The sequence below is a fragment of the Anolis carolinensis genome, chromosome 4, assembly GCF_035594765.1.
Source record: "Anolis carolinensis isolate JA03-04 chromosome 4, rAnoCar3.1.pri, whole genome shotgun sequence".
Lineage (NCBI taxonomy): Eukaryota > Metazoa > Chordata > Lepidosauria > Squamata > Dactyloidae > Anolis > Anolis carolinensis.
The window spans coordinates 215,150,843-215,164,129 of NC_085844.1; the positions used below are offsets into that span (position 1 = coordinate 215,150,843).

At 36.6% G+C, this 13,287-nt stretch overlaps 1 protein-coding gene and 1 long non-coding RNA gene across 3 annotated transcripts in view; one reads left to right on the plus strand and one right to left on the minus strand.

Moving 5' to 3' along the window:
• The window catches only part of LOC134298447 (uncharacterized), a 374,816-nt gene that overhangs the window by 91,998 nt on the left and 269,531 nt on the right, over window positions 1–13,287 (minus strand). The window lies entirely within an intron of this gene.
• Window positions 7,270–13,287, plus strand: part of myh7b (myosin heavy chain 7B) — a 56,238-nt gene continuing 50,220 nt past the window's right edge. Inside the window, exons 1-3 of one of the 2 annotated variants that reach the window (XM_062978778.1) lie at window positions 7,270–7,359; window positions 8,657–8,824; window positions 11,217–11,320. In XM_062978778.1, the coding sequence (XP_062834848.1) occupies window positions 8,719–8,824; window positions 11,217–11,320 (210 nt within the window). In that variant the 5' untranslated portion in view covers window positions 7,270–7,359; window positions 8,657–8,718. The remainder of the gene's footprint in view (window positions 7,360–8,656; window positions 8,825–11,216; window positions 11,321–13,287) is intronic. The other variant, XM_003220481.4, reaches the window with a different exon arrangement.

The window sequence follows — 13,287 nt, forward strand, 5'->3', positions numbered from 1 at the left end:
AAGGGAAGCCAGAGTGGAATTTTGTCGTAAAAATATCTTTTATATTTTAACCATGTTTTAATCAGAGATGATCTCACAAAATGATTTCCAAAATTTTTATTTACTTTCATTTTATCACAGCATAGATATCCATGCCATCCCCAGTGCAGATTAAATCTTTCTATAGTTAATTTTTTATTTTTTCTAATTTGACCCAATCTATTACCCAATCTAATGCACAGGCCTCATGGTACATTTGTAGATCTGGGAGGCCAAAGCCTCCTTTTACTTGAGGGGTAATCATTGTACTAAATTTAATTCGAGATCTTTTATTTTTCCATATAAATTTTGTTAATTCCTTGTTCCCATTTTTAAATAATTTAGTGCCTCTTATAATAGGGATGTTTCAAAATAGATATAATAATTTTGGTAGGACATTCATTTTGATGATCACGATCCTGCCCATGAGTGATATATTTAAATTTGTTCAATTTTCTAAATCTTTTTAAATCTCTTTCCATTTTTCACCGTAGTTCAGATCCAATAATTGGTTATTTTTATTAGCTATCCAAATCCCTAAGTATTTTTTTTTTATTTCAAAGCCTGATATCTCCTTTAATTCCATCTGGCTTTTTGTTGATATATTTTTCTAAGAATCACTGTTTTGTTTTTATTTATTTTGAAACCTGCCAATTTGCCGAATCCTTCTATTTTGTTTATCCAATCTTTTATTTTAATTTTTCGGGTTTTCAATTATGCAAATTACATCGTCAGCAAATGCCCGAATCTTTATTTCTTGTTTGTCCAATTTAATGCCCCTTAAATTTTCATCTTTTTTTTATGGATCTAATTAAAATTTCTAATGTGAAGATGAAAATTAACAGAGATAATGGGCACCCCTGTCGTGTTCCTTTTGTTGTTTCAAATGTTAATTGGGATTTTTTTAAATGATTACTAAAAGAATTAGATATAGTAACACAATTTCAAAATGGAATTAATACAATTTATAGACAACAAAGTGCCAGAATTAGAATTAATAATCAATTAACTGAGGAATTTGACCTTTTATTAATATGGTCCACATTCATCCAGATTTTGTAAGGCCTTAGACTGAGTCTGGAGATAATAACTGGAATTCAAAGTGTACGTATGATGGTATCTGCCTTCCGGCAACTGCTTCTTATGATTCTGTAGGGGGGTAGCTATTGAAAGCAGAATGAAACCATTGTTTGCCTTCAGTAACAATACCTCCCTCCCCAAATAAAAATTTCCTTCAGTCACCAAATTTCTAGTAACAAAACTTTTAAGTTGAGCTTTAAAAGATATAGTTTGGACATGCAAAAAAAGGGAGCAGGCAAAGTTTACAAGAGAGTGTAACACAGCAAATAAAAGAGTTCTAAGGTAAGATTTTCAAAACTCTTATTCTGCAATGTTAGAAATTTAGGGATTGAAGACAATTTTTTTAGGGCAGCAGAATTTTATTGGGGAAGGCAATGCTATCATTTTGTCTCCTTTTTACATTCCCATCTTCCTGAAAAGTAATCTTCAGAGTCTGCCAATGGAAGACACATTTGGCTCTTCTCTGTGTTGTGCTTTCCATGTTCATGGGTTTTCTGAGACTTAGTATAAATCAGGGGTTGGGCACCCAGACCAAAAAACATTTTGTGACTTCATTTCTAGGTTCATTTTGTGGCCAGGGCTTTCCCCCTCTGGACAGAAGGTGGGTGGAGCAATACCTCCATTTTTTTCTATTAGCGTTAAGTATTGATTAGGCAGTTGGAGGCAAAAAAAGGAAATAACTTTTTTAAAAAAACCACAACACTGTTCTGTGGGACTTTGTGGACATTCCAGGACAGTTAAAGAATGAAGAAAAAGAGCTAGTAGCCACATTAAAAGCCCACAGACTACAGGTTGCCCATACCTGATCTAAAACAACAATGTTTAGGTGTTGTAGGAAACATGCAAGGCTTGCCCAAAACCTTTGTTCTTTAATGCAAAGGACAAGATGACCCCAACTCTTTAATCTATGTGCATATGGCTGGACTGGTCCATGAGGTCACGAAGAGTCGGAGACGACTAAACGACTGAGCAGCAGCAGCATGGCTAGACTTGTGTTTAAGTCTTCCTTGATCACTAATATGTGATCTCCAGTTTTTCATAGACCCATGAATTACGTAATCATGCAACAGCCAAGAGTGATCACTGAATCTTCAGAGCTGGCAAAAGGACAGTGTCCTCCACCATGCTTGAGGTCTGCAGCCTATCTTAAGGGAGGGAAGGCAGGCCATGAGGCACATACTTCTCCATCCTGTAGCAGATTGAAATGGTCAAGAACCTGAGGAAAAATGGGTTGCCATGACTATCCCCATCCCTCACTAATTACTGCCAAATTGTGAGACCAGCTTGTCCTTTTAGTGTTATCTTCCAAGATGAAAAGCCAGGAGTAAGATTGTGACTGTCCCAGGCCCGTTCGCTGCATTCCTTGAGGATCACTCTTGCTGAAATGATCAAATAATGCTCCCCTGCCACCTCCTTAGACATATTTTTTCTGGAAATCTTGATTGGATTGGATGATTGGATGTATTGAAGTCTCCAATCTAGCATTAAAAATAGAAGCTGTGTTCAACCAGAAAAATAAAAGGTATTCAGCTCATATATGTCATCATGACTGATAATATATATATTCTGTGTTTTGAATCCTCACAATGAGCTGTAAGAATGTTGCTGCCATTGTTATCGTTGTTGCCATTAGCAGAGCCCAGAGTGGTAGAATCAGCACCCGGATATAACAACCCTGAGCACTTTCCTATAAGTGGCTCAACTTGCAGAATGGAAATATGCTTGAAATAGCTACTCTGCAGATTGTCTCTATCTAATCTGTGAGCTAGCCCTCCATATTCCATTCACTTCTCCCAGAAACTGAAAGAAGTGATGGTGTTGAGTGAAGAACCTTTCAGCAAATGGCTCAACAGCTAGCAGTCATCTCCCTTCCTGTCTCTAATCAAAGCTTCTTAACAGAGAAATATTTCTCTAGAGGGGACTCTGGTCATTAACAGCACCACAACATCTACCCCCTTTCTTGGGATATTTTTTGTAAAAAAGCTATTTGTCGCAAAAAGCTATACAACATCTTGTGTTGGGTACTTCACAAAGCATGACTGGAAAGTGACTGCCGTCTATGCATGTTTTCTTTTAATGTGGAACTCCCAATAATTTTCCATCCACATATGCTTCAACCTTTCACAGTTGAAAACTAGGACTCATGTGGCCAACCAATATTTATTTATTAATTTAGTTACCATATTTGTACCTACCTTTCTCACCACAGAAGAGATTCAGGGCAACCTTACAACAGGCAAAAGTTTGATGTTATACACATGTATATTAAAATAACAGCTACAATTAAAACCAAACAATTAAAAATAAATGATTAAAACAACAATTAAAATCACACCAACCAAATTATAATCCAGGGCCATTCCATTTGTCAATCACTTTGATTCATGATTACTTATTGCACTGCTCCAATTACTTGTGAAAAGTTTGGTCCCTGAAGGAAAAAACAGTATCAGAGTGTCGTAGATAAACGTGAATGAGAAAGTACACACAAGCTAAGAGAAGCTGGCTTTTCCCTGACTACTGGGAAGGGCAAACTTCTGTCCCTTTGCTTTCTCTCTTCCTGCTGAATTAATTAAGTGCAAATTACTTTTGCACTTTGAATGCAGTTTGCAGCAATGAAAGTAAGCTGCTGGGGACAAAGTGGGAAAGTGGAAGAAGACAGAAAGTGGGATTTTTTAAGCAGCCAAAAAGTGGAATAATTGGACTGTCATTGCCAAAACTGAGATAGTTGGAGGGTATGTGATTGCCTCATTTAGTTTTAATGGTCACATCTGAAGAGAGCAGATTGGATTTAAACTCTGAGAATACAAACTGTAAATAAGAAAGAGCTGGACACAATCAAACTCTTTATATATAACTGATTTAAACAATGGATAGGCAACTACAGCTTCTAGATCAGTTGTCCCCAACCTTTGGTCCTCCAGGGGCTTTGGACTTCGGCTCCCACAATTCCTAATAGCTGGGATTTTTAGAATTTGGCTGGGATTTTTAGAAGTTGAAGTCCAAAGAACCCGGAGGACCAAAGGTTGGGAACCACTGCTCTAGATGTGTTTGGCCTATAGCTCACCCACTGTAGCCACTGTAGCCACTGATAAAGAAGTATGAAGCTTTTGACCCAAAACACATGGAGGGCTCAACAAAAGATTTAGAGCAATGTCTGAGATTCCTCTTACTAAGAGTCTGGATGCCAGAGTTTGTGATTTTTGGTAATTAGTTAAGTCCTATAAATGATTCACAATGACTGGCTAATGGTGAGCACTGAGGAATATCAGAGCCTGAGCTTTATAGCTTAAGCTTTTAAAACACCTTTAAAAGCCATTGACTGCAAAGATCATGAAAAGATATGGATATGCCTCAACCTTTGATTGTCTTGATATGTAACCTCTAATCTCAATAAGAGGTCACTGTTGGGATGAGATACGGACAAGGTTTTTAGTTAAATAATTGATTTTATTACCCTATCTGTTTATTTTAAATGCAGACCATTGTTGTATGGAAAGTGGGGTTAGTCTTGGATGAAGGAGGTGTGAAAACTGGAGAATGAAGCATAAATAATTTAGTATATGCAGATAATACTGTATTACTGACGGAAAATAGTAAAGACTTGGAATGACTACTGATGAAAGTCAGGGAAGGAAAAGCAAAAGCATAATGTTAAAAATCACAAATAATGACTGCCAAAAGTTTATATAATTTTAAAATTGTTGATGAAGATATTGTTAAAGTATTTTCTGTACTTTGGCTGATTTATCAGTCCAAATGGAAACTGCAGTCAAGAGATCAGAAGAAGGTTAAGGGCTAGAAAGACAACTGATTCAGCAATTAGATAAAATTCACAAGTGTTAAGATAGGATTTCATAAAGGAAGTCACAATCCTGAATATGCAAGACCCAAGCAAGACTGTTAATTACAGGATCACTTTCTGGGGAGGGGGTGGCTCTCGTGCACAGTGTTGTTATGGACAGAAGTCAACAAGACTGCATGTAACAAGAATAACATAACTGATACAGGTTCTCTGATGTAAGAATTTCCTGGTTCATTTAAAAGCCATTTTCGGTCTTCCTACGTAGGAAGTAGCTACTGTTCCATTAAAAACACTTTCATGTGGGGTCCCTTCTCTTCTCTCTGAAGACTGGCAACCCTTATTGTTCATTCCAATCCTCTTCTCATCTCTAAGGGAAAAATGGACTGCTTAAAGGTCTGGTCAAGGGGCCTCCATCTGCCAATCCTGCTGTAGACAACAAAAGTAACATCAGGTTGGAAATCAGGGGCAACTATTACATCAATTGTTGCAGATGTAGATAACAGTGTATTACGGAGTTCTTTGCGGAGTTTGAAGAGGCACGAATGGAGGGCTTAAGGGAGAAACGTGCCAAGAGGAAGGCCCGTCAAGCCAACCCTGACCGAGACTGCCTTCCACCAGGAAACCGATGTCCTCACTGCAGGAGAACATGCAGATCAAGAATAGGTCTCTTCAGCTATCTACGGATCTATCCCCAAGATAGCGAAGACGGAGGACCATCATCCTCGAACTATGAGGGATCGCCTAAGTAAGTAAGTAAGTAAGTAAGTATTGCAGATGTGAGAATTTTGAATCCACTCTTAGTTTTATGGTCACTCCTCCTGAAGTTGGTGTAGGTTGTGCTGGAGTAATCCAGATGCTGGTTCTATTCCTGACAGAGATTTGGCACTAGGATAAATTCTGAACAAATTGAGCAGTTCTGGGAGAAGTGGGCATATAACTAAGCATGAGTATCCAACCTCATGGCAATGGATTCATCAATTTTAGTGTTAGAATCCTTGTAGAAGATACCTAGGTTTCATTCAGGGGGAAAGAGATTACAAGCACTTTAATAATCCCAATAATGTTTCTTTATACATATGATCACCAGAAATAGCTGGAGAAGGTAAAATAAAAAAATTGAGACTGTCTTCTCTGACATTTCCAATCCTGGTGTAATAGTATGGTTGCAAAGTCGGAGGCTGAATTAATGTGATTGGTTAGATGCCAATGGGCACCAGACCCATGCCATTCGCATATCAATTTCCTCTTGACACAAAACTTCCTTGGCAGCTGTCATCAGCAAGTTTCGAACAAATCTAAAACCACAGTGCAAATCCAGCCTTCAGTGAACTTCAGTCTCTGTTCATACTTTGTACTGAGCCAGTGTCACTGTTTTGTCATCTCAAAATCTGCCCATTCTTTGCCTACTATGTCATACCATCTTAAGGAACTTGAACTCTTCTATGTACAAGGTATCTAGATAATGCAAAAGATGAAAAGTATATATATACACACACACAGAACAGTGTGGAAATTGTGCCTCACTTGCAGAGGAAATTTCTGAACAATAATTTTACATCCGAGTCTGCTTTGTCCTGGCTGTTACTTAATGGAAGCAATTTAAATCCATAGTTCATTGGATTCACAAATGGATCTACTGGAAGTGAAAAATGCCCTGCACTTTGTCCTCCCTCCCTCTTTCTTTCTTTCTTTCTTTCTTTCTTTCTTTCTTTCTTTCTTTCTTTCTTTCTTTCTTTCACATTATTCTCCCTTATGTTATATTATCTTTCTTTGTTAAATTTTAAAATAAACATTATTATTAATTATGTTTTTGGAACATTAATTATAAAAAAAATCCTGGAAGATTGCAGTCATAATGTAGAACTGGCACTAACTCTTCTTTATAACACTTTCACCTAATCCAACATCTGATTTCTTAGATTTTTAAAAAATCAGAATCTCTTAACTTGAGAAACTTTGATTCCAAACACATTTGTAGAAATTGCCACTAGTTCTACAATCACTAGTTTTGAGATACTTCGTGGCACTGGACACATAATAGACTAAGGCTGATAAACAGCAATTAATTGGAAATGTTGGTGACCAAAAATTGAAACAATGACAAAAGGATGAATTGAGTAAACAGTTTGTTTCACTATACTTTGATGTGCTCTTCTTCTGAAACGGGATGACTCTTAAGAAGGTTTGCACAGTATCTCTGATCTGGAGCCCCCCTCTCTGGTTTTGTAATTGCCTGACAATACAAGAGTAAAAATAACCAGCTTGCATCTGCAGAGAGATAAAACTTTGCCTTTTGTGTCTCTAATGGGCAGTAGGGCAGCAGAACCAATGGAGCAGTGTGGATATGACACATGGGAATTTCTGACATATCTCTCCCTACTCTGACCTTGACAGATACAATAAAAGGGGGCTTCACGGTATACACACACACACAGTCACTCAGCCCCGTAGCTAAGGTTGGTAACAAAGAGCATGTCTTCTGTTTTGCACGTTTGTCCTCTGCTATTACCCTCATTCTCTTAGCATATACTTTTTAAAAAAGAAACAAAGGAAATGGGATGGGAAATCTGAGCTGGAATACTAACCCCTAGGGACATGTTAATGGATGGTGAGCTCAAAGGGTGGATAAAAGAGGGAAAATTTGGATTAAAGTGTGGATTGAGGAAAGCCACCAGTAACTGCATCTGTTACTGATGTCGTGTTGATGTGCATGGATTCTGAATGCCGTTGGTCTTTGATGCTATAGTTGTTTCTCAGAACCGCAGCTGCAGCAGTTAATAAAATTAAGAATTGTGTTTCAACAGTTTTTTTTTTAAAAAAATATCTGTATTAATATCTTTTTGAACAAGTTTAATTCTGGAACCTTGTGATCTTAGGCTCTTGGAGTTTGTATTTGTGAAGGGGATGCAAAATTAATGGATGCACTTGTGTTTGAAACCACATGATGAGCATCTGGCTGTCAATACAGGAAAAGTCTGCAGCTGCCAATTTAGAACTGAAGCTCTAGGACTTTCTGAAATGAAAATGGGCAAAAAGTCTCCTGAAGCAGGAGTGGGCAAAAGATAAAGATCCTAACTCATCAGTAGACCACTAGTCAGTTTCAAATTGACCATCTAGTGTTTAGTGATTTCTGCAGACGACGAAAGCTTATGCTGAAATGAAGTGGCTAATTGTTAGTAAAACTTTTCCCTTCAGTTTTTATACTGAACAGATTAGTCACCTCATCTGGGATTCTTGCAAAGTGTTATTATTGAAACTTGGTCCTATCAAGCAAGCCTCTCATAATTCTGAAGCAATCCTGTAGAAAGCATTAAGAAAACATATATCCTCCTACTTTATAAATATTATCTCTCGCAAACACACAGATGAATTCAATTTTTTAAAGAATTAAAAAGAAAAAAGAGGACTTTGCAGGGTAAACCATTTTATCTATATATTGCAGGATTAAATTAAAAATGTTAGGTTTATGATGATGATTTTGAAGAAAGGGGTTTCTCAATGTATCTGGGTCATGCATAGGTTTACATCACAATTGTATTTTACTCTCTATAAAATATGGTGCTGATCTGTCAGGGTGAAAGATTACCTTTGCTTTGGGTAAACCTTTACAGGATAGAAAGAGCATGAAGAGCATTTGGTGACTTCTAAATTCATATTGTATAATTTCCATTGTTGTCATGTGCCTTCAGGTTGATTCTGGCAGCAAAGTGGTGGAGTAATATTTTTATTATGTTCTCTTTCCTTCTTCCCAAGGGTCTGGAGTGTTCATCTTAACTCTTTGCTGTCATCCAAGATTTCTCCATCCCAAAGGCAAGATGTCTGCTGGTCATATGATGGACATGACGGAGTTTGGGGAGGCTGCTGAGTACCTCCGGAAAAGTTATGAGGAGCTGATGAAATATCACACTATGCCCTTTGATGGTGAGGCAATGCTTGCTGTTAGGAAGAAAGTTCTAGACTTGTTTCTTGGTAGTTTTGGTCTGTCTAGAGCAGGCAGGGGCAAACTTCAGCCCTCCACGTGTTTTGGACTTCAACTCTCACCGGGTGTTTTGGACTTCCACCATTCCTAATAGCCTCAGGCCCCTTCCTTTTCCTCCTCAGCTGTGGCTGAGGGGGAAAAGGAAGGGGTCTGAAGCTGTTAGGAATGGTGGGAGTTGAAGTCCAAAACACTTGGAGGGCTGAAGTTTGCCCATGCCTGCCCTAGGGAATACATTGTACTGCTTGATCATGTTTTCCTATATTTTGTTGGAACAAACAAATAATTTCTACCCAGTGTATTCCTGTGTTTTAGGGAAGCAAATACATTTTAGTTAATTGCAATTAATTGAGACCAACAAGGATTTAAGTTCCTGTCTTTTTGCATAGGAAACTCTATGAGATGAAGCTGCTTTGTCTATTGAAAGCTTAACCTAGTCAAATTATCACTTCCCCCATCATTAATGGCATTAATGGGAAGGACAAAGAAGTGATGGTTGCCTGCCCCAATCTTACCTTTTAAGTCCAGTTGATGAGGTTGTTGGCTTGATTTCATATTATATCAAGCTCCCATGGTAGGCCTAATAACCAGGACAGTTATAACTATACTTAGGATGGGTGGGATAACTTCATCTGTGGAACTTTCCAGGCAGGTTTATAATTACCCTTAATCTGATAGGTTTACAGAGACAGGTGTCTATATTATTTGTAGTCATATCACACACAGCTATGCTATCACAGCAGTGTATAAACTGACCAGGTAAAAAAGGTTACTGGAAGTAATTGTGTGAAATAGAAATACAGTAGAGTCTCACTTATCCAAGCCTCACTTATCCAAGCTTCTGGATTATCCAAGCCATTTTTGTAGTCAATGTTTTCAATATATCATGATATTTTGGTGCTAAATTCGTAAATACAGTAATTACAACATAACATTACTGCGTATTGAACTACTTTTTGTGTTAAATTTGTTGTATAACATGATGTTTTGGTGCTTAATTTGTAAAATCATAACCTAATTTGTTATTTAATAGGCTTTTCCTTAATCCCTCCTTATGATCCAAGATATTCGCTTATCCAAGCTTCTGCTGGCCCGTTTAGCTTGGATAAGTGAGAGACTACTGTACCTGCTTTCTATTAAGACATGGAGAATGTTGGTTCAGGAAGCTGCCTCTTATTCTTCTGCCACACTAGAGATAAACAGGGTTTACTGAGGGAATGGATCCTGCATTCTTTACACGTACCTTTCCACCCTTGCCATTATCGTGTTACATGTGGGTTATGCCACTGCCATTACTGCAGCTTACAAGAGTGATCTGCTTTGTTTCAGAATAAATGCCTTTAGGCTAACGCACAAGGAATGCAAGATGATAATGCTTTTGTTTCTCCTAAAATACATTTTCCACCTGACGCTGACTCTTGAGGGCACAATGCAGAAATATGTTGTTGAGCAGATACTAGGAAAGCATGCTCTCTCTTGGCATCTCTGGAAGCGTTGTCTAAAATGTAACATTTCTGGTTTCACTCAGGGCACAATGCAACCTTTCTGACTGGACAGTTCTAGAAATTCTTAGTCATCTTCTTCAGTTCTGGAAATATTTAAAATCGCTTAAATCCCACTGAGGTCAATGGGATTTTATCAGCCTCAATAAATTCATAAGAACAGTCAGTGTGACTTCTACTATTTTCTGGATATTGGGCTATTGACATTTATTTAAACAATTGCAAATGTGCTTTAGAGATGAAAAAATATGATCAAACTATCAAAAATGAATATCCACATTTTTAAAGTTAAATTTTACAAATTATCACTTAAATCTTATTTTTAAGAGTATTGCTATAAAATGAAATCTTGAGTACATTTTAAGACAAAACATTACTTTAAAATTTGTTTTTCCTTTATCCAAAATGTGTATGTGTGTGTGTGTGTGTGTGTGTGTGTGTGTGTGTGTATATATATATATATATTTCTGTTATAAAAATATGAAGTAGAAAAAATTATTCAAAGTTTTGTAGATTTGAATTCAGAAAGTTCACTCAAAGTCGTTTACATTTTGCCCAACCCAATTAGCTTTAGCTCTTGAGACACCATGTATTTATAAAAGTTTAAAATGTATTTTGAAATTTTTAAAAAAATTTGTAGCATCATAACAAAATGCCCAAAATAATCCTGAAACAAATAGCGACAAATCAGAAATTAGCATGAAATATACAGCATGTTTTGTCAAATACTGTTAAATCTTATAATGTATGAAAATTACTGAGAATGGCAAAAAACCCCCACATATATTTCACTTTCCTCCTAAGTGTTTTGTTTTATTTTTTGGGAATCATAAAGGAAAGAAGAGGGCCTGGATCCCAGATGAGAAGGAAGCCTATATTGAAATTGAAATCAAAGAATCCTCTGGTGGCAAAGTCACTGTGGAAACCAAAGATAGAAAGGTAAATAATGTTTCATAATAAACATGAATGGAAGGAAATAGAAATGACCTGGTTACATGTAATCACATAGAAGAAGAAGCAAGTTAAAAAGAATGCATTTAATCATGACATTTTATCATGAAATATGAACGTAGAAACTCTGCTATATAATGACAACAGTAAAAGCAACAGCTTTGGAGGAAGGTAAAAGCAAATCTCCTCTGGCCAAATCTTGCAAGAAAACATCATGATGAATAGCCATTGGTTATAAACAAGGGTACATAACAACAACAAACTCCCAATGATATTAGACTCATGTATGTAATCAACTGCCAAATAGTAAGCCAGTGCTTAGGTGAATTCCATTGATTTAACAGATTTTCTTGGGACTAGCAATTGGGTTTAGGCTGTAATGGCTACAGCCCAGCAAGTAACAGATTTGTGGAGATTAGTTTGGTTGCCAATGAAGTCTATTAGATTCTATTTTGTGTATAGTTCAGTTTTAAATTATTACAGACATTTCAAAAAGAATTTCTTCAAGAAAAGAGTTGAAAGGGTCAAAAGAAGAACCGAAAGAAGAACTGAAAACATATTTTCTCTGACCCATAAAATGATCAACTGTCCCATTGAAACAGCTGTGAACAATAGTCCACAATAGTCCAAAACGTTGGCTTGTTCAGCTAGCTGCTATAATAGGATTTGACTATCTAGATGGCCTCAGGAAGTAAAAAGAAAAATAACCAACTGTGTTCTTATGTTCTTTCAGCTATAAAGATACCCAAGAAAGATGACTCATTCAACTGGTTATTTTTTTTTTTTTACAGTTGGTGCTGTCAACCAATTTCTTTTTCTGACAACTACTTATCTTCCTTATAGTAATAAAAACTTTTTAAATTTTAACTCTAGCCAAGTGGTGCTGTTGCTAGCACTACATGAATAAAGCTAACAAAGTTTTTCTGCTTTTAAAAAAGCAGTTTTATGGCGGTCTAATCTAGTTGACACCTGATAGCAATTTTTTAATAAAACAAAAATTACACAAATCCCTTCCTAGATAATTGAGAGTTGTATCAACAGGCAACATCCTCAAGTCTGTGAACATGCCAGGCTGATCCATAAAAGAAGTATGCTCTGTTTGCATGCAATTTCATTATAATGAATGCCTGAAAAGGACTCCTGTGGAGGATAAGAAAGCAACAAGAGGTTGATATTGGCATTTGATTCTGTAAAGCAGTAATCTTCTCTGATGATACAACAATGAAAATTTGCTTCAAAAATACTTACTAAAGTCCAGTTCTTATTTTTGTTTTTTGTTGCCCACAATTTAGACCTATCCCCAAATTAAATAATGTTGAGTAGTTTTTAGTGGTTTTTGGCAGCTGTTCAACAAACAAACAATAAAGCAATGTTTGCCAATCAAATGAATTTTAACTGATTAATTAATTTATGAATTGATGTTATTGGTCTAAGAGAATGATGGTCATTTCATGTGTCATAGAACACGAATCCTTAGAATAAGTGTTTCTTCTTATGTGAGATAAAAGGGTAAATATATATTTAAGGATGCTAGACATCTACAGTTCATTTGATTATTGTACTTGTACACAAACAGACACACATATATGTAAGTGTGTATGAATAGTGTGCATGCGAGTGTAGAGATACCCCATCAGACCAGCAATTAAAAATTAATCATAGCATTACTAAAATATACTCAGGAGCATAAAATAAATTCCCCAAAGCCAATAAAATAGATGCTATTAAGGTGTTGTACATTCAGGATGCCACTACCAAGAAGGCCTGACTTAGTTTACAGCTCTTGATGTAAATCATGCATTTGGTTATAAGGGATAAATCCAACCACTACTTTCAATTAGACTAGACCAGTTCAAGGAATGGAACATACCTAATTCCTGATTTGGCTTGCCTCTAGTTGGTAATAGTAACTGGATTAAACCTTAGATCAAGGATCAGCCTTAGCCTACATATAC